Raw genomic sequence first — 24869 nt, 5'->3', positions numbered from 1 at the left:
GTCCCAGCTCCTGCCAACCTAGCAGTTTGAAAGCACCTCAAAGTGCAAGTAGATAAATAGGTACCGCTCCGGCGGGAAGGTAAACGGCGTTTCCGTGCGCTGCTCTGGTTCGCCAGAAGCGGCTTAGTCATGTTGGCCACATGACCCGGAAGCTGTACACCGGCTCCCTCGGCCAATAAAGCGAGTTGAGCGCCACAACCCCAGAGTCAGTCACGACTGGACCTAATGGTCAGGGGTCCCTTTACCTTTTCAGATCCTGCATTTCCATGCATTGTAAAGATGGCTGGGCTATCATTCACTTTGCATTCAGAAGGTTGACAGCTGCATGTTGGGCAAAAATTCAATGAGCGCTGCATTTGAATGCATGGATGTGCAGTGTAATGCAAAGAGCTGCACCTGTTATATTCCTGCCTGCTCTGCAGCAGTTAAAAGACACAAGAGGAAGCCTGCCAAGGGAGGGGAGAGATGATTTGCAACCCTCTGTCATATGAGAGCAGCCACTTGGAGCCATGACTGAACTCTGGTTGTTCATGGGAGCTGAGTGCTTTAAATAATGGAGATTGGAATCATCAATAAGTGACACTTCCAAATATTACTTCTGGAATATCACAGACTGCTCAAAGCAAAGCAGAGCAATCCTATACATATCTACTCCTAAGTAAATCCCACTGAATTCAGTGCGACTTCTTTCCAGTAAAGTGAGTATTGGAGCTTTAAGAGTCTCATTCGAAGGCTGCAATCCTACAGGCACTTACTCAGCAATGGGACTTACTTCCAAGTAGACATGGTTAGGATCCCCATATCTGGGACATGCCTTCATTAGGACCAACTGAGGGGCAGGGGTCCCTTTGGTTCCGTCCCCCCAAAAGTAACTTCAAAGCAATCCGTTCCAATCTCTTGCGGCCCCTCTCGAATTCCTCACGCACGCACGTGCCCACGCGCATAAACACGAATTTATACCCCCGTCTATGTTTGGCCACCCAGGGCTCGGTCGGTGGAGCGTGAGCCTCTTTGTCTCCAGGTGGTGGGTTCCAGCCCCATGTGGAGCAAAAGGTTCCCGTATTGCAAGAGGTTGGACTAGATGAACCACGAGGTCCCCTCCAAGCCTAGGATTCCTGGGGTCTTTGCCACACCTTTTCCTAACTTGGCAGAGAGAGAGAGAGAAGACTTGAAACACAGGACGAAACTGCATCACACTGAAATGTGGGACAATCCTGCATCACCCAGGCCTCTCCGCGCGTGGATTTCCTCCCGCTCCTCCGCCACCCCCGCCGGGCAAGGCGCAACTTACTGCGCGGAGGTGCGGGGCGCGCGCGGCTCCGCTGCGCGCAGGCGGCGGCGCGGGCGCCCAAGAGCCTTCCTTGCGCGCCTGCTCGCTCCTTCGCAGCTGGGCGGCGCGCGCGGGATCGCGGCTGCGCGCGTCGGGCGCGCGCCCGGCGCAGCTGCGGCGCCAGGTTGGGCGCATCAGGAAATCAGGGCAGCGGCGGCGCTGGCGATTGGAGGCGCGGGCAGGAGCCCCGCAGACGCCGCCCAGCCAGGCGCCCGCACGCGGCCGCGGAGGCAGCGCGGCGCCTCTATAAGAGCGCCCGGAGACGCGCAGCCCGCCCTCCCCGCCTGCTCGCCCCGTCAACCTCGCCCGCGCCGCCGGACGCGGGTGCGCGCAAGCCAGGGGGCCTCCCGGAGACGCGCCTCGTCCGTCCTTGCGCCGCCTGCCTGGTCCCGGAGTCTGCCGGCTCCGCTTTCCAAAAAGGAGCCGCGCGGGTGGAAAGAAGGACGGACTCGGTCGTCGCCACCGCTGCTGCTTCTTGCCAGTCCCCCGCTCCCGCGCCTGCTTTGGCTCCGCGGAACTGCGCGAGGAGGCGCCGCACGATGGGCGCGCTGCCCGGCTGGGCTCTTGTCTGGCTGCCTCTGCTGCTGGCCTCGGCTCGCCTGCCCGCGGCGCGCGGTGAGTAACCGGCAGCGAGACGGGGCGCGGGGCCTTTTCCACGCGGGTGCGGGTAAGCGCCGTGGGCGGAGGAGCGGGAGGACGACGAGGAGGCACCGCGCGCCGGGAAGAGGCTTGGGGGTTCCCGTGGGTGAGGAAGGGGTGCGTCTGGGTGGGCGCTCCCTCCTCCGGGGGGTCTCCGGGTGGAATAAGGTCCCCCCTCGGAAAAGCAGCCCGAGAAACGCAGCCCGACGCGCCGGAGCAGCCGCTGCCGCGGGCTGCTTCTGGGCACCCATGGGGGGGGGCGTAGCTTCGCTGGGGGCGTCGAGGGAAGCCCTGGCGAGGGATGGACGGGATCCCCTTTCCGTGCCACGGCCGAAGAAGCCGGCAGGCCTCGGGAGGAGGGGGGTAGGCAGAGGCTCTTTGTTTCCAGGGCTGCTGCTGCCGCCTCCACTCCGCCGGTGAAGAGATCACCTGGGATCTTTCCCCCATTTCGCCCTGGGAGGAGATTTCCATGGCAGAGAGAGAGCAGCTGGCTTCTCTCTTGCTGCTCCCCTGTTGCTTGCAGGGTCCATCCCAGGCGCGTTTTACCCATTTCAAGACCCCGCTTTCAGATTCTCTGAAAGGCTCTCCAAACTCCATAGTCCAACTAATTGCTCCGGCTGCCTTTATGGATCAGGTGAACTGTTTGGTGGTCCGGAGCTCCGTCCGTAAGATACCGGAATGGGACTCGAATGAAACAGGGGGACTTGGGGGGGGTGACGCTTCTTGGAGTGCCGCCTTTGCTCGTGGCCTGTGAACAAACCCCCGTGTTTTCTGCGCAATTTGGGCTGACATTTGGGTCTCCTCTGGTGGCAACTGCTCTCTGCTCTTTAAGCAGTGGCTCTGCAAAGGTTTATAAGTAACACCTGGGACAGAAGCGTTTGTTTGAGTAGTTAAACTATGAACCAGCCGCTCCCTAAAATGACACTTTTTCAAAATTTGCTTTGCTAACCTGAAGTGTGTGTGGCTTGAAGATAAACGGGGAGCAACTGGAGAGTTAAATGAGACTTTGAGTAACAGCTTCGAGAAGAGCCGCACCAGACAACTCCAATGAAGGCCATTGGTGTTAAAGGGAAATCTTGAAATTACTTGATGCTGATGGCTATCCTGTTTAAGTAGGCCAGAATAGGCTATAACTGGCCCTTCTAGGCCAGAAAGGTGCAGCAGTGAATTCAAACTGCAAGGAAGGAGATTCTAAGTACTGTATTAGGAAGTTTTCTGACCATAAGAGCTGTTTCGCAGTGGAACAAACTCCCTTTGGAGATGGTGGACTTTTGCAGCAGAGGTTGGATGTCTGTCTGTCAGGGGTGCTTTGAGATTCCTGCACTGCACAGGGTTGGACTAGATGTCCCTCGGGGTCCCTTCCCGCTCCATTATTATATTTGTATAAGGCCCTAAACCCGCAGGTCTCAGTTCGCAGTTCTACGATTCTAAGTATTGCCATACTTTTACAGACATCTGAAGGCAGCCCTGTTTGGAGAAGTTTTTAATGGCTGATGTTTAATTGTGTTTTTAATATTTTGGTGGGAGTCGCCCAGAGTGGCTGGAGCAACCAAGTCAGATGGACAGCACATTAATAATAATAATAATAATAATAATAATAATAATAATAATAATAGATAATAGATAATTATTATTAATAATAATAATAATAATAATAATAAATTTTGCTGTAGGGCTGAGCAGGGGACCAGCAGACAAAATCTGCCATGACCCCAAACCTAAATTCTGAATTTCTGCTAATGAAAATGGTAGTTGAGAGAAGTTCACCTGAACTTTATGGTTGCTACTGTTGCAGTTGGCCATATTTGCTACAGTATTTTAACTGTCTCTTCCTTACTTGTTTCATTTGCTTGGTCTTTGCCTCTTAATCCCATAAAGGTGGGAGTCTAATAGTTGTCGCAAAGACTCAAAAAGTGACTGGATACCTGAATTCTTCAGAAGTACTTTGTGTAGTTAAAATGTGTGCTGTAAACTCTGAACTTGGTATAATAAGGACCTTCTTGTCCTAAGGATCTCCTTGCAGCTGGTCCTCCTAAAGGGGCATGGCTAAGGCTTTCTTGGCTTAAGGATAACATTGTTACGACCAGCCAACCCTCTTGGGGGCTACACTCTTGAGAACACCTATAGATGCACCTATAGATGCATTAGTTTGACTAATTCAGGGTGAAGTCCTGGAGAGAAAGCTATGGCTGGGGAGGGTTGTCTGGGCAGGGAGGGGGCTGTTAGCTATCCCTGGTGGGGCAGGGATACGAGCCATTCAGATACCAAGTCACTGGCACTTAAATAAATCCTGCTTAATTTGGGCACGTGCCAACTTTTAGAAGAGGTCCTCTCTTAGGAATATAAATATAGTCCCTGAAACTTTATTTTATATATTTTTGTTTCATAAAACAGAGGTGCTCCTCGATTGTGCATAGAACAAACCAACCTCAAAGCAATTACTTTGAGATTCTAATTCACGAGGCCTTAAATGTGTTGGCTCTGCATTAAACTGGGCCACCGGCTAATGCATTCTCCAATCAGGTGGTGAATGCTTGTCACTTCTATGTAGTTCAATTTAGCATTGGCCTACTACCAGGCTGAGGGACGCGGGTGGCGCTGTGGGTTAAACCACAGAGCCTAGGACTTGCTGATCAGAAGGATGGCAGTTCGAATCCCCGCAACAGGGTGAGCTCCTGTTGTTCGGTCCCTGTTCCTGCCAACCTAGCAGTTTGAAAGCACGTCAAAGTGCAAGTAGATAAATAGGTACCACTCCGGCGGGAAGATAAACGGCGTTTCCGTGTGCTGCTCTGGTTCGCCAGAAGCGGCTTAGTCCTGCTGGCCACATGACCCGGAAGCTGTCTGCAGACAAACACCGGCTCCCTGGGCCTATAGAGTGAGATGAGCGCCGCAACCCCAGAGTCGGTCACAACTGGACCTAATGGTCAGGGGTCCCTTTACCTTCACTACCAGGCTAGTTCATCAACTATCCAAATAGGAAGATGGAGCTTGCGCTGGTGGTGGTAATGTCTTTAAAAGTTTGTCATGCCCGAGGCTGTCCTAAAACATAAGGATTTGTAGCTGGGACCCTGCACATATCAGCCCTTTCCTAAGTCTTCACTTCTAGGTATCTAATCAGGAAATGCCACTTCCAGCCAGAAGTTTATTTCTGAGCACTGACTGTACATTATACTGGCGAGCTCTGCTAGGAGGAGTTGACTTAGATCACCACTTGCTGTTTTAGTGAGGACTAAAATAAATGCTCTCTACTAACCTTCAGGTGGCAAAAGTAAACATGGAAATGATGCAACAAATTAAGAAGAGTCTTGCATCATGCTGCACTTCCTTGGCCTTTACAATGCCTGGATCATGTTTCACTCTGCTTCTAGACAGATGAGCCTGACTAGAGCCTGCGCAGAAGAGAATTTATTCTTGTCCTTCAGATTGGCTTGGGAGTACGTGCTGGGAGGAGGAGCACAATTCCTCGCTTCTGGAAGTAATAAGTTCAAAAACTGGAATACGGTACTAGATAAAAGTCAGCTATTCTGATTCCTTTGCATGTCAGGCAGCACTTTCCTTACTGCAGTGATACTTGCAAAAGGAAGACCTGCTGATGTGTTGTAATAATAATAATAATAATAATAATAATAATAATAATAATGATAATAATAATAAATACAGTGGTACCTCGGGTTACATACACTTCAGGTTACATACACTTCAGGTTACAGACTCCGCTAACCCAGAAATAGTGCTTCAGGTTAAGAACTTTGCTTCAGGATGAGAACAGAAATCGGGCTCCGGCAGCGCAGCAGCAGCAGGAGGCCCCCATTAGCTAAAGTGGTGCTTCAGGTTAAGAACAGTTTCAGGTTAAGTACGGACCTCTGGAACGAATTAAGTACTCAACCGGAGGTACCACTGTAGTAATAATAATGCTGCAATATTTATACACCACCCATCTGGCTAGGTTGTACCAGCCTCTCGGGGCAGCTTCCAACATATATAAAAAAATATAATAAAACATTAAAACTTCCCTATACAGGATTGCCTTCACATGTCTTATTTATCTCCTTGATGGGAGGGCAAGTGCCACTGCCGAGAAGGCCCTCTGCCTGGTTCCCTGTAACTTCACTTCTCACAGTGAGGGAACCACCAGAAGACCCTTGGCGCTGGACCTGTGTGTCTGGGTTGAACAATGGGGTGGAGACACTCCTTCAGGTATGCTGGGCCGAGGCCGTTTAGGGCTTTAAAGGCCAGCACCAACACTTTGAATTGTGCTCAGAAACGTACTGGGAGCCAGGGAAGATCCTTTAGGACCGGTGTCATTTGGTCTCGGCGGCCGCTCCCAGTCACCAGTCTAGCTGCCACATTCTGGATTAGTTGTAGTTTCCGGGTCGCCAGCCCCACGTAGAGTGCATGGCAGTAGTCCAAGTGGGAGATAACTAGAGCATGCACCACTCTGGCGAGACAGTCTGTGGGCAAGAAGGGTCTCAGCCTGCATACCAGATGGAGCTGGTAGACAGCTGCCCTGGACATAGTGTTGACCTGTGCCTCCATGGTCAGCTGTGAGTCCAAAAAGACTCCCAGGCTGCACACCTGGTCCTTTGGGGGCACGGTTACCCCATTCAGGACCAGGGAGTCCCCCACACCAACCTGCTTATAGTTTATAAGCTTCTAAATTGTATGTGAGGATGGTTGTAACATGTGGAAGGTTGCCATTTTATCCCAGGCACGTCAGGTGGTGCTAGGAAACACTGAAATCCTGGAGAGATGCTGGTCTTGGCTAGAAGGACCAATAGTCTGAAAGCACAGCAGATTTCTATGCTTCTGTGTATGGCTGGTTAGCCTTGAGTAGTGGTTTCATGTGCTAGATGTCACCTTAATATCAAATAATGGAGTTTGGGTCAATAACAGGCAGCTATGCCGTTGTGCCATGGCTAAGCCTCTGCTACCAATCATAGTTTCAGTACTGCATTTTAAATGGTGACTGTTTGTCTTGTGCTTCCCCTTATGCCCTTACCCATCTGAGCCCTCTCTTAAATGCACCCCTGTTTCAAAATCAGCAATGTTTTGCAGGCCATGGAGAATTCTTTTCCCAGTTACAATACAAGCATTCAGAATGTGTTCAAGCCAAAAATTCGAGTTGATGCATCTTGCAGGCCAGACACAGGATCTCTCTTTCCCTTTGCAGGTTCAAGATCCCCTGACTTGAAAGACCAGGGATAACACTTTCTTGAAATGTGATTCTTTGCTGTAGTCATGGGATGAATTCTTGGTTCTCTCCGTTTCTAGTTGTTGGCTCAGTTGCATTGATCAGTTTTATTATTTATTTATTGAATTTGTTTTATTTTAGTTTTCAAAGCTAGTTAAGTTAAACTTTTACTTTTCTATGTACTGGAAACTGGAAACTTCCATTGCAGGATTCCTGACTTTGCTCCATTTCCCCCACCCCTGCTATCATCTGGGGGGGGGGGGGAGTGTTACATAATAAAAATGGTATCTGCAAGTGCTGAAATTCCACTTAGCCTTCAGGGGGTGATGAACATCTTCCTAGAATTAGTTGATCCCATGAACTTTGAGTTGAGACCCCAAAGGAACCTCACAAAGACGTCTCAGAGCATATCAAGACAACTAACATAAGGAGCATAAGTTTTGGCACATGGCACTCAGTCTGCTTTGTCCATGGTGATTTATATGGCGTGTGTTTGCACATATGAGTCTACCTTCTCGGTAGTGGCGCCCTCCCTGTGGAACGCCCTCCCACCAGATGTCAAAGAGAACAACAACTATCAGACTTTTAGAAGACATCTGAAGGCAGCCCTATTTAGGGAAGCTTTTAATGTTTGATGTATTAGAGGATGTTAATATTTTTTTGGAAGCCGCCCAGAGTGGCTGGGGAAGCCCAGCCAGATGGGCGGGGTACAAATAATAAATTATTATTATTATTATTATTATTATTATTATTATTATTATTAGAGGCTGATCTGGCACACTTAACCTCCAATAAAAGTCGCTTCACAAGTAAAAATTCCTGGTAGTGTTCACATTCTGTATACTCTTCTGCATGTTTGTGTAGCATACATGTTGGTTTATATGTGTAGGCTTTCTTTTAGCATTTTGGAACTAAAAATCTTCCTTAAAGAAACCCTAATTACAATATTACTTGCCCCCCTCCAGTCTTGAACTGCTCTTGAACTCTGCCTGCATGTCTGCTCTGTTGTCAGTCTGTTATCAACCATCCCACCCTTCGAATGCATGCTTGCAAAGTCTTTTCAGGGTGACTCATTTCTTAATACTGGCCATTGCTCCCTGCTTCGTCGACTCAGAATTTGCTCAGCTATATAGTGTGTGCCTTATCTTCTCTTAGATGAAACTATCTGCCCAGGCAGTGTTATAATCTATGTTTAGTGCTTGGTGGTTTGGCAAAAGTATTGTTGTTGCTGTTTAGTCATTTAGTTGTGTCCGACTCTTCATGACCCCATGGACCAGAGCACGCCAGGCACTCCTGTCTTCCACTGCCTCCCTCAGTTTGGTCAAACTCATGCTGGTAGCTTCGAGAACACTGTCCAACCATCTCATCCTCTGTCATCCCCTTCTCCTTGTGCCCTCAGTCTTTCCCAACATCAGGGTCTTTTCCAGGGAGTCTTCTCTTCTCATGAGGTGGCCAAAGTATTGGAGCCTCAGCTTCAGGATCTGTCCTTCCAGTGAGCACTCAGGGCTGAGTTCCTCCAGAATGGATAGGTTTGATCTTCTTGCAGTCCATGGGACTCTCAAGAGTCTCCTCCAGCACCATAATTCAAAAGCATAGGCTCCTCAAATATTCAGTGCGGCTTTCTCCCAAGATGACAGCAAAACTTGTATCAGTGATAGAACTGTGCATCTCAGCATCTGCTTGACGCATCTATTGTCACCTGAAACCTGAACAGCTGAGCTAGGCCATACAGTGGTACTTCGAGTTAAGTACTTACCGTATTTTTTGCCCTATAGGACGCACCGTCCCATAAGGCACACCTAGGTTTTTTGGGGGGAAAATAAAGGGGGAAAAAATTTTTCCCCCCCAGGCACGGGGCTGGGGCGGGGGGAGCCCGAGCTTCCCCTGACCCCAGCCCCCAGAACAAGCAACTCTCCACAAGCTGTGGGAGCCCGGCGCTGGCTCCCACGGCTTGCGGAGATCTGCGCGAAACCTGGAGAGCGAGAGGGGTCGGTGCGCACCGACCCCTCTCGCTCTCCAGGCTTCAGTGAAAGCCTGCATTCGCCCCATAGGATGTACACACATTTCCCCTTCATTTTTGGAGGGGAAAAAGTGCGTCCTATGGGGCAAAAAATACGGTAATTCATTCCGGAGGTCTGCTCTTAAGCTGAAGCACCACTTTAGCTAATGGGGCCTCCTGCTGCTGCCATGCCACCAGAGCAAGATTTCTGTTCTCATCCTGAAGCAAAGTTCTTAACCCGAGGTACTATTTCTGGGTTAGTGGAGTCTGTAACCTGAAGTGTATGTAACCTGAAGCGTCTGTAACCTGAGGTACCACTGTATTAACTTTTTCAAGATACATGTACATGTATCTTGGTCTTTTAAGTGGCTCAGTATAGTTAAAATGCTCTATAAAACAAAAGTAAAATAGTCTGACTTTCATGGACTAGAAAGCCATATTAATCCTCTTTCAGGTTGTGATTGAGAGTGAAATTCCATGGCAAGATCATTACCCATGGGGTCTACTTGCTGCTAAAGTGGACCTGTGGTTTAAGGGCTCCCCTTGTAGCTACAGGTGACATGGGATTCTGTGCAAATGGGAGAGCAGTCCAGTGGAAGGAGGGACTGAATCTACCAGTCCTCTTTCGCCAGCTTTCCTGCTAAAAGACCATTTTAAAACTAGCCTCTTAGCAGACTGGTAAGTATTGCAGGCTAGCAATGTTTGTGGCCTTACTTTACTAACACGGCTGGTTGCTAATCTCTTTTTGCTGAGCACAGAATGAATCAAAGGTAGCTGCTAGTCATATCCCAGAAGAGTGATAGGACTTGAGCTGTGTGAATTAAGGAGTTTGTACGTTGGAGATCATGGGATCCTCCCTTTGCCATGTTTAGAAGGAGCATCCCGTGACAGCTGAACAGAGGACGATGCCAAACGCTGACACTAAAAGCAAAGAAGCCTTGTCCCTGTGAAAGAATGCATTGGATCGGTTAACTCTGAATTACTGCTTCTGCATCTAACAGGCTTGTTTCTTAATTCAAGGTACAAGAGTGACTTGTGACGACTCTCAGTTCCAGTGTCACAACGGCCGCTGCATAACGCTGCTATGGAGATGTGACGGAGATCCAGACTGCACCGATGGCAGTGATGAACTGTCCTGTGGTAAGGAAGGTCTTGCATGGCCACTGAGCCCGTAGTTGAGTAGCAAAGTAGCTCAGCAGGTCCTTTGGCCTGCCTCTGACATGCTTTGAGCTTGGGTAGCTGGCAGCAAACCATGAAGAGCAAAATGACTGCAGTTTAGAGGTTCACTTCAGACTTATCAAAGCATGCATCCCTATCAAGGGAGTCAGTTCCTTGGTTGCATGTGGAATGGGCCACTGGTTTTGACTAAGGCAATTGGGCAATTATTATTTTATTTTTCCCCCTTTTTTTGATAACCGTTTTTTGATTTTCCAAAAATAACAAAATGGGGGGGGGGACAGAGAAAAAAATCATAACCAAATTAAACCATAATTTTTGGTTGACTTCCCTCCACTCCCCCTCTGGGTTCCATTATAATATACTTGCTCATGCACGTCCATGAAATAGTATATCCTTAACAATCCAATTTTAAAACCTCCTTCATCTTATTGCAAGTGACTTTTAAAAGTTATACTGATGTAAAAATCTATACACAAAGCTTAAAAAATATGCATTAAACAGTTGCCCTTTTTAATAATAATTTGTCCTGCACAGTTCAGTAATTTATTTTGCCAAGTCTTCTTCTTTTTCTTATCTTCTTTGGCCAGGGCTTCTTTCTTCTATAGGGGCCAGCTGGACTTGGCCTGGCATCCAGGCTCATGTATTGGAACAAAGTCTTTTGCTCAAACAATCCATCAAGTCCTGTACATTTCAGTATCATAACTTCAATTTTTTTTAACAACAATCATTTTCCACATTTTCTTCAAATCTTTATATGCCTTTTCCCAGGCCCAGTTACTTCTTTTTCTTAAGGCTGTGCTCAGAACTCTGTGCTTTGCGCCCTCTGACTTAGCTCAACCTGAACCTTAAGTGTTGGCTTACCTGACTCTTCTAAGTTGCTCCCTTGTTTATTTGGTAACGGTCAATACATAGATAAACAACTTGTAGTCTCTTGGAGATTCTGCCACCCTCAGGAGCTTGGGTGCCAATAGGCCAAGAGAGGGTCTTCTCTGTGGCAGCCCCTAAGTTGGGGGACTCCCTTCCCACAGAGCTGTGTATTGCAGCTTCATTATACAGTTTGGGGCAAATGCTGTAGTTGCACCCCTTTCGCCTTTGACACCTGGGAACGTTAGATTTTCAAGACCCTGTTTTTCATGATTGTGTTTTTTAAAACTGTATTTTAAATCATTGAAACCTGCCCTGAGACCCTGGGGTGACGGAGAGGTAATAAAATAACAGGCAGTGAAGTGTATGAGCATCCTTTGGTGGTGGCTCTGTCTATGCAATAGCCTTCTTATTGACAGCAGTCATGCTGCAATGTTTACTTCAACACAAGATCAAAACTTACTAATTTGCCTGGGGACTTTTATTGTGGTTTTTAACCAACCTTTCATCTGCTCTGCTTGTATTCTATGACCTCCACATGCATTATTGTTTTTAGTGTATTGTATACTTGGTTTTATTCATGCCTTTCTTATATCCTGCTCTAGTACCCGTGTAGATGAAAATGCTTTAAAAACAGCTTTTAGTAATACAGTATTCAATTTAGTGTTATATAGAGATGGGGACAATTGCAGTTCCGTCTGCATATTGAAGCGAGTCTTCCTAATGTGCTCACCTCAGACACCTTGATGGCTACAGATTAGACCACACAGTCAGTGAACCTCTGTGCACAATAGGTCCATGCCTTATTATTAATTTTCTTTATTCCCTGTCTGTCTGTCTGGGTTTCCCCAGCCACTCTGGGTGGCTTACAGCATATACCAAAACATAATAAAACCTCAAATATTTAAAACTTCCCTATGCAGGGCTGCCTTCAGATGTCTTCTAAACGTCAGATAGTTGTTTATTTCCTTGACATCTGATGGGAGGCCATTCCACAGGACGGGCGCCACCACCGAGAAGGCCCTCTGCCTGGTTCCCTGTAACCTCACTTCTTGCAGTGAGGGAACTGCCAGAAGACTCTTGGAAGAGGACCTCGAGGTCTGGACTGAATGATGGGGTGGAATTGTATGGGGGAAAGATGGCATCACTAATAGGCCCATGGCAGCTGCTGTCTTCTCTTCATACAATTCCTTGACTGCATGTTGTGAGAGCATTTTAAAACAAATCTTACAATGCAGCCACAGAGCTGCTCTAAGCAGCTGTAAAATCTCAAAGGAGAAATGGGCAGCTCTTGAACCACCTCATATAAGTGTTGCTTTTGTTTGTTCATAAAACTGGGTGGTATTTTTATTTTTTAGGATTTTCCCTTAAAAACAAACCTGCCCATGAATTGGATGAAATGGGGCTGGTTTCATAAAGATATGAACGACACAGGATTGAAATACGTTGACCGTCCACCCTGGGGTTGGGAACTCTTGTTGAAAGACCTCTTGGGAAACAGAAAATTCCTCCTCCAAACGTTGAAGTGGAGCATGCCTGCATCTCTTGGAGCAACAGGGCGACTATGTCATTCTGCCAACTTGTACTATAGCTGCACCTCAAAATATCCTGCTAGAGGTTGCTACCACATTTTCTTTGAGGTCCAGCACACACACACTTAGCACCCCTACCAAATTTGTTCCATACATATCCTTTGGCATTTTGCTTCCTGTATTCTTTGTGTTGAGGAAGTGGCCAGAATCCCAACTAGGGTTTCATAGCTGTGCTGTGACTTCTGCAACAGGGCAGCTCCAAGGAGCATGAAATCCTGCGCACTGGTCCTGTGGAGGACACTTGGCACCAACTATCACATTAGCTGGGCTAGGGCACTTGTTGATTGGAGCAGTTGAAAGCAAGCGATGGTCTTTTCCCTGACAAATTGAGCAAAATGCTACTTCCTTGCAGTGAAGAAGACGTGTGCCGCATCCGATTTCGTGTGCCTAAGTGGGCAGTGTATACCGAACCGATGGCAGTGCGATGGGGACCCCGATTGTGAAGATGCGTCGGACGAGCGATCTGAACTTTGCTGTGAGTAGCCGGGTCCTTAACGCCACAAGGCAACTGCGCCACCTTCCCTTAGAGCTGGAGCCAAGTTGTGCCCAGGGCAGGCTGCTTCCATGCTTTTTCCATATGGCTAAGACAAAGAGCCTCTTGCACTGAAGTTGCAGACATGCTCTTAAGCCACTGGGCAGGAGACAGGCAGGGGGGAATTCGAATTCAGATCGCCCATGTCTGGCCTACAATCCAAACCTTCATCTACTTTCGCTACAAGGCTAGGCTTCCGGATTTCTGGGGGAAGCCATGCTGGGGCCTTAGCCCCTTTCTCCACAATTAAGTAAAACTTTTTAGCATTAAACCAACCATTAGCTATATATTGGCAAATAGCTTGGCATAAGCCAATGCATTATTACCCCCAAATGGCGTTATTGTGTTGTGGCAGCGTTTGGTATTTGTTTTAAATGTGTAAACAAACATCAAGCCAAATCTATGAAATATTAAAAATGCAAGATTCTCTTCCACGCTCTCCCCCGCAAAAGGTTAAGCTGCTCAGGTCTTGCCTAAGATACTGAAAGGGAGAACTGGCTTCCCTCTGCAGGATTGGAGATCCCTGAGCAGGGCATAGACCAAGCCTCACTTGACTGGTACCTGCACTGACTTGCATGGGAGCTTTTTCAGTATTCTGGGTATTACTATTATTATTATTTTAAGTGAACTCTTGATCGCTTCTCAATAGACACAAGGAAGTGTGATATAGGGGAAGTCAGCTGTGGCCCTCAGTCAAGTCGCTGCATCCCCATTTCCTGGAAATGCGATGGAGAGAGCGACTGCGATGCTGCTGAGGACGAAGATGATTGTGGTAAGTTCCTCAGGGCTGTGTGGGTGACACCCCATAACACACAGGAATTGTATTAGTATCCAGCCACGCAAATGCACACTAGAGGCAGTGTTTGCAGCTGATTTAGCATCTTGATATGCAAGCATCAGTTCCTGTATCCAGTTGAGCAAAGCTTCAGTAAAATGGTGGTTGTGGTTTCTCGTCTCTACTTAAAGGTGTGGGAGTGTTAAGGAAGGCAGGAGAGGATATCCCTCCTTACTCACGCTAAGCAAACAGCAGAGCACATTCCCTTTGCAACTTGTTGGAGTTGATGATTAGTTTGAATCCTTTAATTAAGCAATCCAGTCTGGATTGTCCAGCCTGGATTGTTCCTGACCAGTTTTCCCTTTTATTTCCCTCCTAAAATAATAATAAATAGGGGCGCGGGTGGCGCTGTGGTCTAAACCACTGAGCCTAGGGCTTGCTGATCAGAAGGTCACCGGTTCGAATCCCCGCGACTGGACTTAACTGTCAGAGGTCCTTTACCTTTTTAAAATAATAATAACACAACACAGTCTTCTTTAAAAGTAAGAAAAAAGTTTTACTCACATTCAGTTCCCAGCAGTAATCTAAAGGCAGGCTTTATCTTGTGGTTACAGTGAAAAGAAGTCTGAGCTACATCTCAGACTTTCTGCTTTTGGGCTCTATCCTCTGTGAAGGTTGAGCCATTTGCTGGCTAAGAGCCAGGAGAGCAAGAGACCAAGAGAGAGATGGTTGTGTGGGCAGCCCTTTGATCTGGTCTGCTAGGATCATGCCCATCTATCTGGTCACACACAGAGGGAGGAAGCTCCAGAGCAGGTATGACAGGAAGTCATTCCCCTGTGTGTCCATTCTAGGCAAAGCGAAAATGTTGTGCTTGGCTGCTCTTGTAATAAATCTCACAAAAGGGACTTGAGCAAATCCCCCAGTAACATTTTCCAAGGGTAGTTGAGTCGGGCGGTGCACAGCACCCAGACCTGCCCCATGGCTCCAGTCTTGGGGGCACTGGATTCACTCTGCCTGGGGACCACCCCCAGCCCACCTTAGACCTGTTCCTAAATAAGTGCAAGGCAGGCCAGGGGCTAGGGAAAGAGACCTCCAACTCCGCCACCTCCCCTCGGATCACCCTCCCATCTCCACAGTTGAGCAAAGGAGGAAATGATGATAAATGATGATAGCTCAGTTGGTAGAGCATGAGACTCTGAACCTCAGGGTTGTGGGTTTGAGCCCCATGTTGGTCAAAAGATCCCTGCATTGCAAGGGGGTCAGATTTAGACGACCCTTCAGTTCCCTTCATGTTACCATAGAGTTTTAGAGCCAGTGTGGTGTAGTGGTTAAGAGCGGTAGTCTCGTAATCTGGTGAACCGGGTTCGCTTCCCCGCTCCTCCACATGCAGCTGCTGGGTGACCTTGGGCTAGTCATACTTCTCTGAAGTCTCTCAACCCCACTAACCTCACTGAGTGTTTGTTGTGGGGGAGGAAGTCTCGTTAGCCACTTTGAGACTCCTTAAAGGGAGTGAAAGGCGGGATATCAAATCCAAACTCTTCTTCTTCTTCTTCTTCAATCTGGGTGGAAGGGTGGTGCTCTGCAAGACTTGTGTCACCCTCACATTGCCCACATGCCAGCTTTTGAGTGGAGGAGGGCATCAGGCAGGCAAGCAGGTTTCCCCTCCTTCCTGCCTCTCCTTCCTGCCCTGATGTCCTGCCCCCTGACAACCGTGGATCATTCTGGGCCATCCTGTCAGACCTGTCATGATCCGTGGCTGCCTGAACCCAACTCATCCAATGCCAGAGTCCCTGGGAATAGGCCCAGTTTGACTCACACCTTAGCTGAATCCAGAGCACAGCCCTGGTGTTGAATCTCAGGCAGGGGTGGCACTTGTTCAAAGCAGCAAACTGTAAAGTACCGAGAAGAGACAATGATCTAAATTAAAATCTCTGTATTTGCAAACTGCCATTTTATATTAAAACATGTAGATTGCAACTTCAGGACTGCAGTGAAGATAGGAAATGTTTTTCTTTCAGCATGAATTTTGCTATTCACCAATTGCTTAAGTTTCAAAATGTAGCCTTCATAAATAACTCGGTTGCTACGGGCTAAAATGCTCATTAATTTAGGTCCTAGATGAAGTGGAAACTTAACTGTTAAACCCATCCTGCTAGTGCTAAATACAGTCGTACCTTGGAAGATGAACGGAATCTGTTCTGGAAGTCCATTCGCCTGCCAAAACGTTTGGAAACCAAAGTGCGGCTTCTGATTGGCTGCAGAAAGTTCCTGCGGCCAATTGGAAGACGCATCAGATGTTCGGCTTCCAAAAATAGTTCGCAAACCAGAACAGTCACTTCCGGTTTGCAGTGCTCAGGAGCCAAAACATTGGAGAACTAAGCTGTTCGAAAATCAAGGTATGACTGTATACTACAGTGGTACCTCAGGTTAAGTACTTAATTCATTCTGGAGGTCCGTACTTAACCTGAAACTATTCTTAACCTGAGGTACCACTTTAGCTAATGGGGCCTCCTGCGGCTGCCACGCCACCGGAGCCCGATTTCTGTTCTCATCCTGAAGCAAAGTTCTTAACCTGAAGCACTATTTCTGGGTTAGCGGAGTGTGTAGCCTGAAGCGTATGTAACCTGAAGTGTATGTAACCTGAGGTACCACTGTACAGTGTAAATCAAAACATGTACTAGAGTTCCCTTGGTGTGCAAAATTAACCTGATCAGCGTAATATTTCGGTGGTTGGCAGTTCCTCACGGTGACTTCCTGTCAAGCGGCTGTGCCCAGTAAATAAAATTAAAAGCTGTGTTGTGCCTTCTTCCCCTTAGCCAACATAACTTGCAACCCGGAAGAGTTCACGTGTTCCAACGGCCAGTGCATCTCCAAAGACTTCGCTTGCAACGGGCACGAAGACTGCAGCGACGGCAGCGACGAGGTCGGCTGCGCTGCGCCCACTTGTCGAGTCGGTGAGTTCCAGTGCAAAAGCGAGAGCGACACTTGCATCCCAGTGAACTGGGTGTGCGATGGTGAACCAGACTGTACCGACTGGTCGGACGAGTCTTCGGAGCAGTGCGGCCACCAGCCGGTCCGGACCGTGAAATGCGGGGAGAGCGAAATGCTTTGTGACTCGGGAGACGAATGTTTCCACAAGAAGTGGCGCTGTGACGGTGACACGGACTGCAAAGACGGCAGCGATGAGATCAACTGCTGTAAGTAGCAGACCGTTGGTCCGTGGATGGCAGAAAGTGGCTCCTGGGCTCCTTCAGCTGTAAGCTGTGTTCTTGAACACCTTCTCCTCCCCCCCAGCTTTCCAGACATGCAGACCCGACCAGTTCAGATGTGAGGATGGGAACTGCGTCCATGGAACCAGGCAGTGCAATGGTGTGAGGGACTGCATAGATGGATCAGATGAAGTAAACTGCCAAGTAGGTAAGTGGGGAGCATCATGGAGCAGGGAAGATGATGGGCTGAGACCTGAAACCTCAAGAAATGCTACGCAAAATGCAATCTGGAATGAACTTGGTGATGGCTCTGGTGACCTTCCTAGTGAATGCTCTTGTAGGCCCGTAAAGGTAAAGGGACCCCTGACCATTAGGTCCAGTTGTGGCCAACTCTGGGGTTGCGGTGCTCATCTCGCTTTATTGGCCAAGGGAGCCAGCATTCAGCTTCTGGGTCATGTGGCCAGCATGACTAAGCCGCTTCTGGCGAACCAGAGCAGAGCACAAAACGCCATTTACCTTCCCGCCGGAGCGGTACCTATTTATCTACTTGCACTTTGATGTGCTTTCGAACTGCTAGGTTGGCAGGAGCAGGGACCGAGCAACGGGAGCTCACCCCGTCACGGGGATTTGAACCGCCGACCTTCTGATCGGCAAGTCCTAGGCTCTGTGGTTTAACCCACAGCACCACCCGTGTCCTTAGTTGTATGCCCATATCAATATCCTCAATATCATCAAAGGGCAATATCTTGACAGTGAATTGAAAAAGGGAGCTTAAGGTGTTGCTGCTCATATTTTTATTAGTCTAGATGTTGTGTAGTTTTTAAGTGCTTCTGCATAGTATAAGCAATCGTGGGAAGGTGGCATACTTTAAATGGTAGAATATGTATTAAGTCGACACCAATAACAGTTTGTTGACAACAGCCACAGCATTTTGAGCTTGGGATGACAGCTGTTTAACGTGGTCCGTCTCTTCTCTGTGACCTCCAGTGAATCAGTGCACCGGACCTGGCAAGTTCAGGTGCAGAAGTGGCGAGTGCATCGAGTCCAGCAAAGTTTGCAACCAGAAGCAGGACTGCAAAGACTGGAGTGATGAACCTCTCAAAGAATGCAGTAAGTTGGAGGTAGCGTAGCGTGGATTGTTGGCACCCGGGACACCTGAATAGGTCTGTGTCTTCTGAGATCTATCAAACAAACAAACAAACAAACCACCTTCCTTTCAAGGTTGGAACTTTAAACGTAGCTGAACCACATTCAACAGCAACATGCGTTCCGTGTCCTTTTTGAAGCCAGCAAGGCATTGCTCCTTGCTACCTGTAAAGCAATTTCTCCACGAGTAAAGCAATTTCTCCACTAGAGCAGTCAAGTGTCACACAGCTCTAATGGGTCATGTGCTAATTCAACAACTCAGTCTCCAATTCTCTCTCTGTTGCAACAGACATCTCTAAAAGGTTTAGGGAGGTATTGCATCAACATCAGGGAAGGTATTGCTTCTAAGCCAGGGGTCAGCAAACTTTTTCAGCAGGGGGCCAGTCCACTGTCCCTCAGACCTTGTGGGGGCCAGGCTATATTTTGGGGGGGAAATATGAATGAATTCCTATGCCCCACAAATAACCCAGAGATGCATTTTAAATAAAAGGACACATTCTACTCATGTAAAAACATGCTGATTCCTGGACCACCCACAGGCCAGATTTAGAAGGTGATTGGGCCAGATCTGGCCCCCAGGCCTTAGTTTGCCTACCCATGTTCTAAGCACATGAAGCAAATCTCACAAATGACTGAGTGGCCCTTCTCATTTCTTCCAGACGTCAACGAGTGCCTCGTGAACAACGGAGGCTGCTCTCATATCTGCAGGGACCTGGTTATAGGCTATGAATGTGATTGCCCTGCTGGTTTTGAGCTGATAGACAGAAAAACGTGTGGAGGTGAGCATTCTGTGGCAAGATGGTATTCCTGAAACTTGCAATCCTATCGTAGTGCAATGCTAAGTAGCTTTTCTCTTCCAGACATCGATGAATGCCTGAACCCAGGTATCTGCAGCCAAATCTGCATCAATACAAAGTTGGGGTACAAATGCGAATGTAGCCGGGGCTACCGGATGGACCCACAAACTCTAGTATGTAAGGCAATCGGTAAGCAGCTTGAGTGGTTCTGGCACTAAGCAACTCTTCATCCTGGTGTCCATAATTTTCCTCTTGAGGATGTAAAACAATTGCGAACTCCTTTCCGGGCACCTTCCCAGACACTTGCGTATCAGAGAGATGAATGAAAGTTGTCCACCTTGCAAAATGTCCCAGGAGGACTGCTGTAATTGACATTGGGTGCCCCTGGTTGCCTCTGAAGCCTAATCAGCTGGGATCTGAATTCCTGAAATGCATAATGGGAATGAGACATGAATGGCTGTGCAGAGCCTGCAGATGGGGGAAAAAAGGTCCATGGAGGAACTTGTTTGAAAGTGGGTGCTCGGGGTAAAAAGCTATTTCTGCACCATCTGGCTGCACACATCACCTACTAATCTATTATTGCAGGTGGAGAACCAAGCCTGCTTTTTACGAATCGCTGGAACATCAGGCAGTTTGCCCTGGAAAGGCAGGACTATACCCAGCTAATTGGAGACTTGAGGAACGTGGTGGCTTTGGATGCGGACATGGCTGAGCATGCCATCTTTTGGGCGGACATTGGCCCAAATGCTCTCCTCAGGTAAGCTTTTTCCATGCAGGTGATGGAACTGCAGAGCTGCTTGCACACCTACCTAAAGAGTAGCAACTTTTGACTTGGCTGACTTCCAGTAGATCACCAGTAGTCTCCCCTTAAGACTATGCAGCTTATTTTTTGGGTCAAGACAATGTCTTGTATGCTACTCTCGGCCTCAACTTGATAATGGATGATCAACAGCCCAGCGTAGGCCTTTCAGGTCACCTGACACCCAGGTCCAGCTGAAGAACAGACCCTTGGATTTCTTTTGGGGGAAGTATAGAGGAATAGAATAATAGAATTAGAGTTGGAGAGGGACGCTGAGGATTGCCTGGTTCCCCCCCCCTGCAATGCAGGAATATGCAGCTGTCCTATACAGGGATTGAACCTGCAACCTTGATGTTATCAGCGCCAGGCCCTAAACAACTAAGCTCTCCAGTGCTGGCTGCTACCATAAAGGACAATCTACTAAACAGCGCTGTGCAAAATGTTGTACTTGGAGAGAACCTTCTAATAATGAGGGCTCCCTTAAGGTGTTGAGCTACTATACCTGTACAGTGGTACCTTGGTTCTCAAACACCTTGGTACTCAAACAACTTGGAACCCAAACACTGCGAACCCGGAAGTAAGTGTTCCAGTTTGCAAACTTTTTTTGGAAGCTGAACATGCTCCATTTTGAGTGTCATGCTTCCAATTTGGGTTCCACACTTCCATTTTGAGTGTTACGCTGAGGTCTGTCTCTCTTTGCAATTTATTTTACTTTTTTGACTCTTTTTGTTTTGTTTTTGTGACTGTGTGGAACTCAGTTCAGCTACTGATTGATTGATTGATTGATTGATTGATTGTGTGACTACAGTACATTGTTCATTGCTTTCATTTTATGGATCAATGGTCTCGTTAGAATCAGTGGCTCTCAACCTGTGGGTCCCCAGATGGTGTTGGACTACAACTCCCATCATCCCTGAGCTCTGGCCTTGCTAGCTAGGGATGATGGGAGTTGTAGTTCAACAACATCTGGGGACCCACAGGTTGAGAAAGGCTGCACATAGTAAAATTCATGTTAAATTGCTGTTTTAGGGGTTGTTTTTAAAAGTCTGGAACGGATTAATCTGTTTTGCATTACTTTCTATGAGAAAGCGCACCTTGGTTTTGGAACGGACTTCCGGAATGGATTAAGTCTGAGAACCAAGGTACCACTGTACCCAGTTTAAAAATGGCTATCAAATTAGCAAGATGTCACTAACACAGTTGAGTTTCAAATGCAGCTGAGCAGATACGTGAGCAAACTAAAAGTCCTGAGCACCTGTTTCTGCTTGGTACCAGGCACACAGACCTGGGAGGGAAGCCCAGCTGAAACCTTACTGTGTGTGACTGCCAAAACATACTAGATGGCAAGTCTGATGGCCAAAATCAATTTCCTCAGATGGGTGGCCTTGGGGTGTTAAGTAACCACCATCTCAGAGTCTCAACTTGTAGATCAGAGGGTTAGTAATCTCCAGCCAATGGGCCAAAGGTGCCTCCAGCCCTCGAAATTCTCCTCAGGCCATGTTTCTGATCTGCATCCTCCACAGCTTCTCCTTAGTTTGAATGTACAGTCATACCTCGGGATAAATGTGCTTCAGGATAAGTATTTTCGGGTTGCGCTCTGCGGCAACCCAGAAGCAACGGAGCGTGTTACTTCCGGGTTTCGCCGCTCATGCATGTGCAGTCAAAATGACGTCATGCACGGAAGCGGCGACACGTGCAGATGCTCAGTCGCTTCTTACCTTCTATTCAGGATGCGAACGGGGCTCCGGAACAGATCCTGTCCGCATCCTGAGGTACCACTGTATTGTGGAACTGGGCTGCCTCTCGCCTGACTTGGTGGAAAATGTGTTGTGTGAGGATCTCCAGCTTTTGCATGGTTGGAAAACAGCCGACTGCACATGTGAACATTCCCTGCATGTAGCTCTCAGTAGGTTGTCTATGAGGAAAATTTACCCCTTAAACTGCAAGCTTGTTCTAGCTAAATCTGAGTCTAGGATTAACTTGGAGCCCCACACACTGGGTTTGGGGCAGTCTGGCAGTGTATCCATTGGGGACTCAACTTAATGAGATCTTTCTTCCCAGCACTTCAATCACTTCTAATAACAAGCCACTACAGCACCGCCGGATCATAGAGAATGTGCAGAATCCTGCAGGAATTGCTTTTGACTGGATATACAAGAACATCTACTGGACGGATTCTTCTCTCAAGTCCATTTCTGTGGCCAGCCTGAACGGTGCTAAAAGGAAGGTCCTCTTCAACACGGACTTAAAAGAGCCCGCCTCTCTTGCTGTGGATCCCCTTACTGGGTAAACAATGTTTAGATGTCTGAGATCATCTTAACTGAATAAACCTTGATGATTTTTGAGGCTCTCTCATATAACCTATCCTCACAAGGGTGCAGCATTCCAAGACGTGTAGCAGCGCTTGCAGGAGAGAGAGAGAGAGGAAACCCGCAATTTGAGAGAACATTATTGAGGATTCCATTGGGGAATCCAGAAAAGACAGCAATAACTTGCTTCATAAACTTTTATATCTTTGCCAGTGTAAGCACATCTATGTTGAATAGACAGGAAGTGGTACTGGAAGAATTGCTAGTAACTTCATGCCAGAGTAGCTGCCCACGATACTTACCCAGGCATAGGCAAACTCCAGCCCTCCAGATATTTTTTTGGACTACAATTCCCATCATCCCTGACCACTGGTCCTGTTAGCCAGGGATGGTGGGAATTGTAGTCCCAAACATCTGGAGGGCCGGAGTTTGCCTATGCCTGTATTTGCCCACCCCGGTTGAGAAGGAACTGTTTTTCTAGGCTTGATCTATATGCTTTGGTGCATTTGCGCAACAAAAGAATGACCCTGAGGGAAGATACCTGTCCTTTCTGTAATTTGGTACAAACAGGAACTAGGGGTGGGCGATACTTGCTTTCCAACCTTGTAATAGATCGCCAGCTAAACTTCGCGATATGGCGGTATATTATGATGTTGGAAGGGAGGAAGAAAGCAGTTGCCAGCTGAGTAGATGATTGGCATCACCGTGTGTAGCTTCTACCTCTTGCTGGTGAGGCTGGGTGTGTGGTGCTGCCCCAGGCAGAGTGCATCAGCTGGGGCACTGCTGGGCACTGTGGAGCCACCAGCTTCCCCGGAACTGCTAGCCGTAGCTCCCTCTGACCGGAGTCTCTCTTGGCCACCAGAAGGCACCGTTCCACTCGGCACGAGGAGGGACAGAGGGAGGACGCTGCCTGCCAGCGCTCCCACAGCCAGGGAAAGGAACAAAGGCACGGGTGGTGGGCAGGAAAGTCCCATTTGCGAGGCAGGTGGCTGGGGTGCAGAGGGAGCGGGTGGACCAGGCGACCCGACTGCAGGGTGCGAGGCTCACTGCTAGTGAGGTGAGCAGGGATTTGTGATCCGTTGCCTGATCAGAAATTCCAAACTTGTTCTTGCAATTTTTAACTTTAAACCGGTTTTAGACAAGACATTGCCTGGGCCTTGCCAGGAACTGATGCATAAAAAGGCCCGTTAGCCAAAATCAGCCAAAGTTTTGAGGCGAAACTCTAGTGAGTGCAACTGCTGAGGAAGAAACATGCAAAATGATCTAGGCAGCCGAGTCGACTCCTGACAGTTTTTACCTGGTTTCTCTTACAGCTTCATGTATTGGTCTGATTGGGGTGAACCAGCCAAAATTGAGAAAGCAGGGATGAATGGACTTGACAGGCAACAACTTGTGACAACAGATATTGAGAGGCCTAATGGGATTGCACTAGGTATATAAATGTTCTTCCTACTGTGCTGGAATTCCTTGTTGAAGGAATTCTTGGAGTTGCATTAATTGGGAGGAGTGCCTTAAGGGTGTGAAAGCAAGTAGTCTTCTGGGATGAACTGCTTTGGGCCAGAACATGATGAGACCTTTCCCCACCCCAAATCAAGCCAATACCCAGCCTTGGGGGTATTTAACATGCTTCCATGGCTTCTCTCTATGATCATTGCCATTGACTTCAGAATCCTGTAATCTGCATTTTGTGGTGCCTTAATTTCCCATTGCATAGCCAAGGACGCTACTGCAAAACCTCCTTAGAAATCTAGGCTTAGAAGTGCATTTAGGCAAGCTCTTGTCAAAACTTGGCTGCATTCTGAGATGTTTACTCTTCAGATCGTGTGAAGAATCGTCTCTACTGGGTTGATTCTAAGCTGCACAAGCTGTCCAGTGTCAATCTGAATGGGCACGACCGAAGGATTGTGTTGGAATCGCATGAATTCCTTGCTCATCCCCTTGCTCTGACGATATTTGAGGTAAGAACCAAGGTCTCAGTGAGAGGCAGCGTGGCTTAATGGGTAGAGTGTCAGGTTGTGACCTGGGAGACCAGGGTTCAAATTCCCACTGGGCCATGAAGCTCGCCGGCTGACCTTGGGACAGTCAGTCACTCTGTCTAACCAACCTCACAGGGCTGTTGAGAAGGATGAACTGGGGAGGGAAAAGAACCATGTACGCCACATTGAGCTTCTTTTTTTTTTTTTTTTTTTTTTTTTTTTTTTTTTTATAATATATTTATTGAAGTTTTCAAATAAAGCATATATTGGATAAGCACAACTTATCATTGTCCATTTAACATCTCTCAATTGTTACATGGGACTCCCCCACACCTCCCGCATACACTTACATCATTATTAAATTAATTTCAAACAAATTATCATTTAACTCATCTTAATTAATAATCTTAATTTGGTTTGACATATAATTCAGCCTTAAATCTAATTTAATGGTAGACAATTGTCTGCACTGGCATCCAATTCAACACTCAGCCAAATTACAATATTTTTGTAAATAAATCTTAAATTTCCT

The 24869-nt window shown here is 47.7% G+C and overlaps 1 protein-coding gene across 2 annotated transcripts in view; it reads left to right on the top strand.

The window, feature by feature from the left end:
* The first annotated feature begins 1384 nt into the window (after positions 1-1384).
* The window catches only part of VLDLR (very low density lipoprotein receptor), a 35593-nt gene continuing 12108 nt past the window's right edge, over positions 1385-24869 (top strand). The window contains exons 1-13 of one of the 2 annotated variants that reach the window (XM_083593162.1): positions 1385-1945; positions 10180-10299; positions 13147-13269; positions 13976-14098; positions 16918-17298; positions 17396-17518; positions 18298-18420; positions 19116-19235; positions 19317-19442; positions 19839-20010; positions 22114-22338; positions 23675-23793; positions 24180-24319. In XM_083593162.1, the coding sequence (XP_083449288.1) occupies positions 1870-1945; positions 10180-10299; positions 13147-13269; positions 13976-14098; positions 16918-17298; positions 17396-17518; positions 18298-18420; positions 19116-19235; positions 19317-19442; positions 19839-20010; positions 22114-22338; positions 23675-23793; positions 24180-24319 (1971 nt within the window). In that variant the 5' untranslated portion in view covers positions 1385-1869. The remainder of the gene's footprint in view (positions 1946-10179; positions 10300-13146; positions 13270-13975; positions 14099-16917; positions 17299-17395; positions 17519-18297; positions 18421-19115; positions 19236-19316; positions 19443-19838; positions 20011-22113; positions 22339-23674; positions 23794-24179; positions 24320-24869) is intronic. The other variant, XM_083593163.1, reaches the window with a different exon arrangement.

This window comes from Podarcis filfolensis, assembly GCF_964270895.1.
Source record: "Podarcis filfolensis genome assembly, chromosome: 17".
In the NCBI taxonomy this organism is placed as follows: Eukaryota; Metazoa; Chordata; class Lepidosauria; order Squamata; family Lacertidae; genus Podarcis; species Podarcis filfolensis.
Note: the sequence above shows the minus strand (reverse complement) of the source record. Positions and strands in the feature narration are given on the sequence as shown.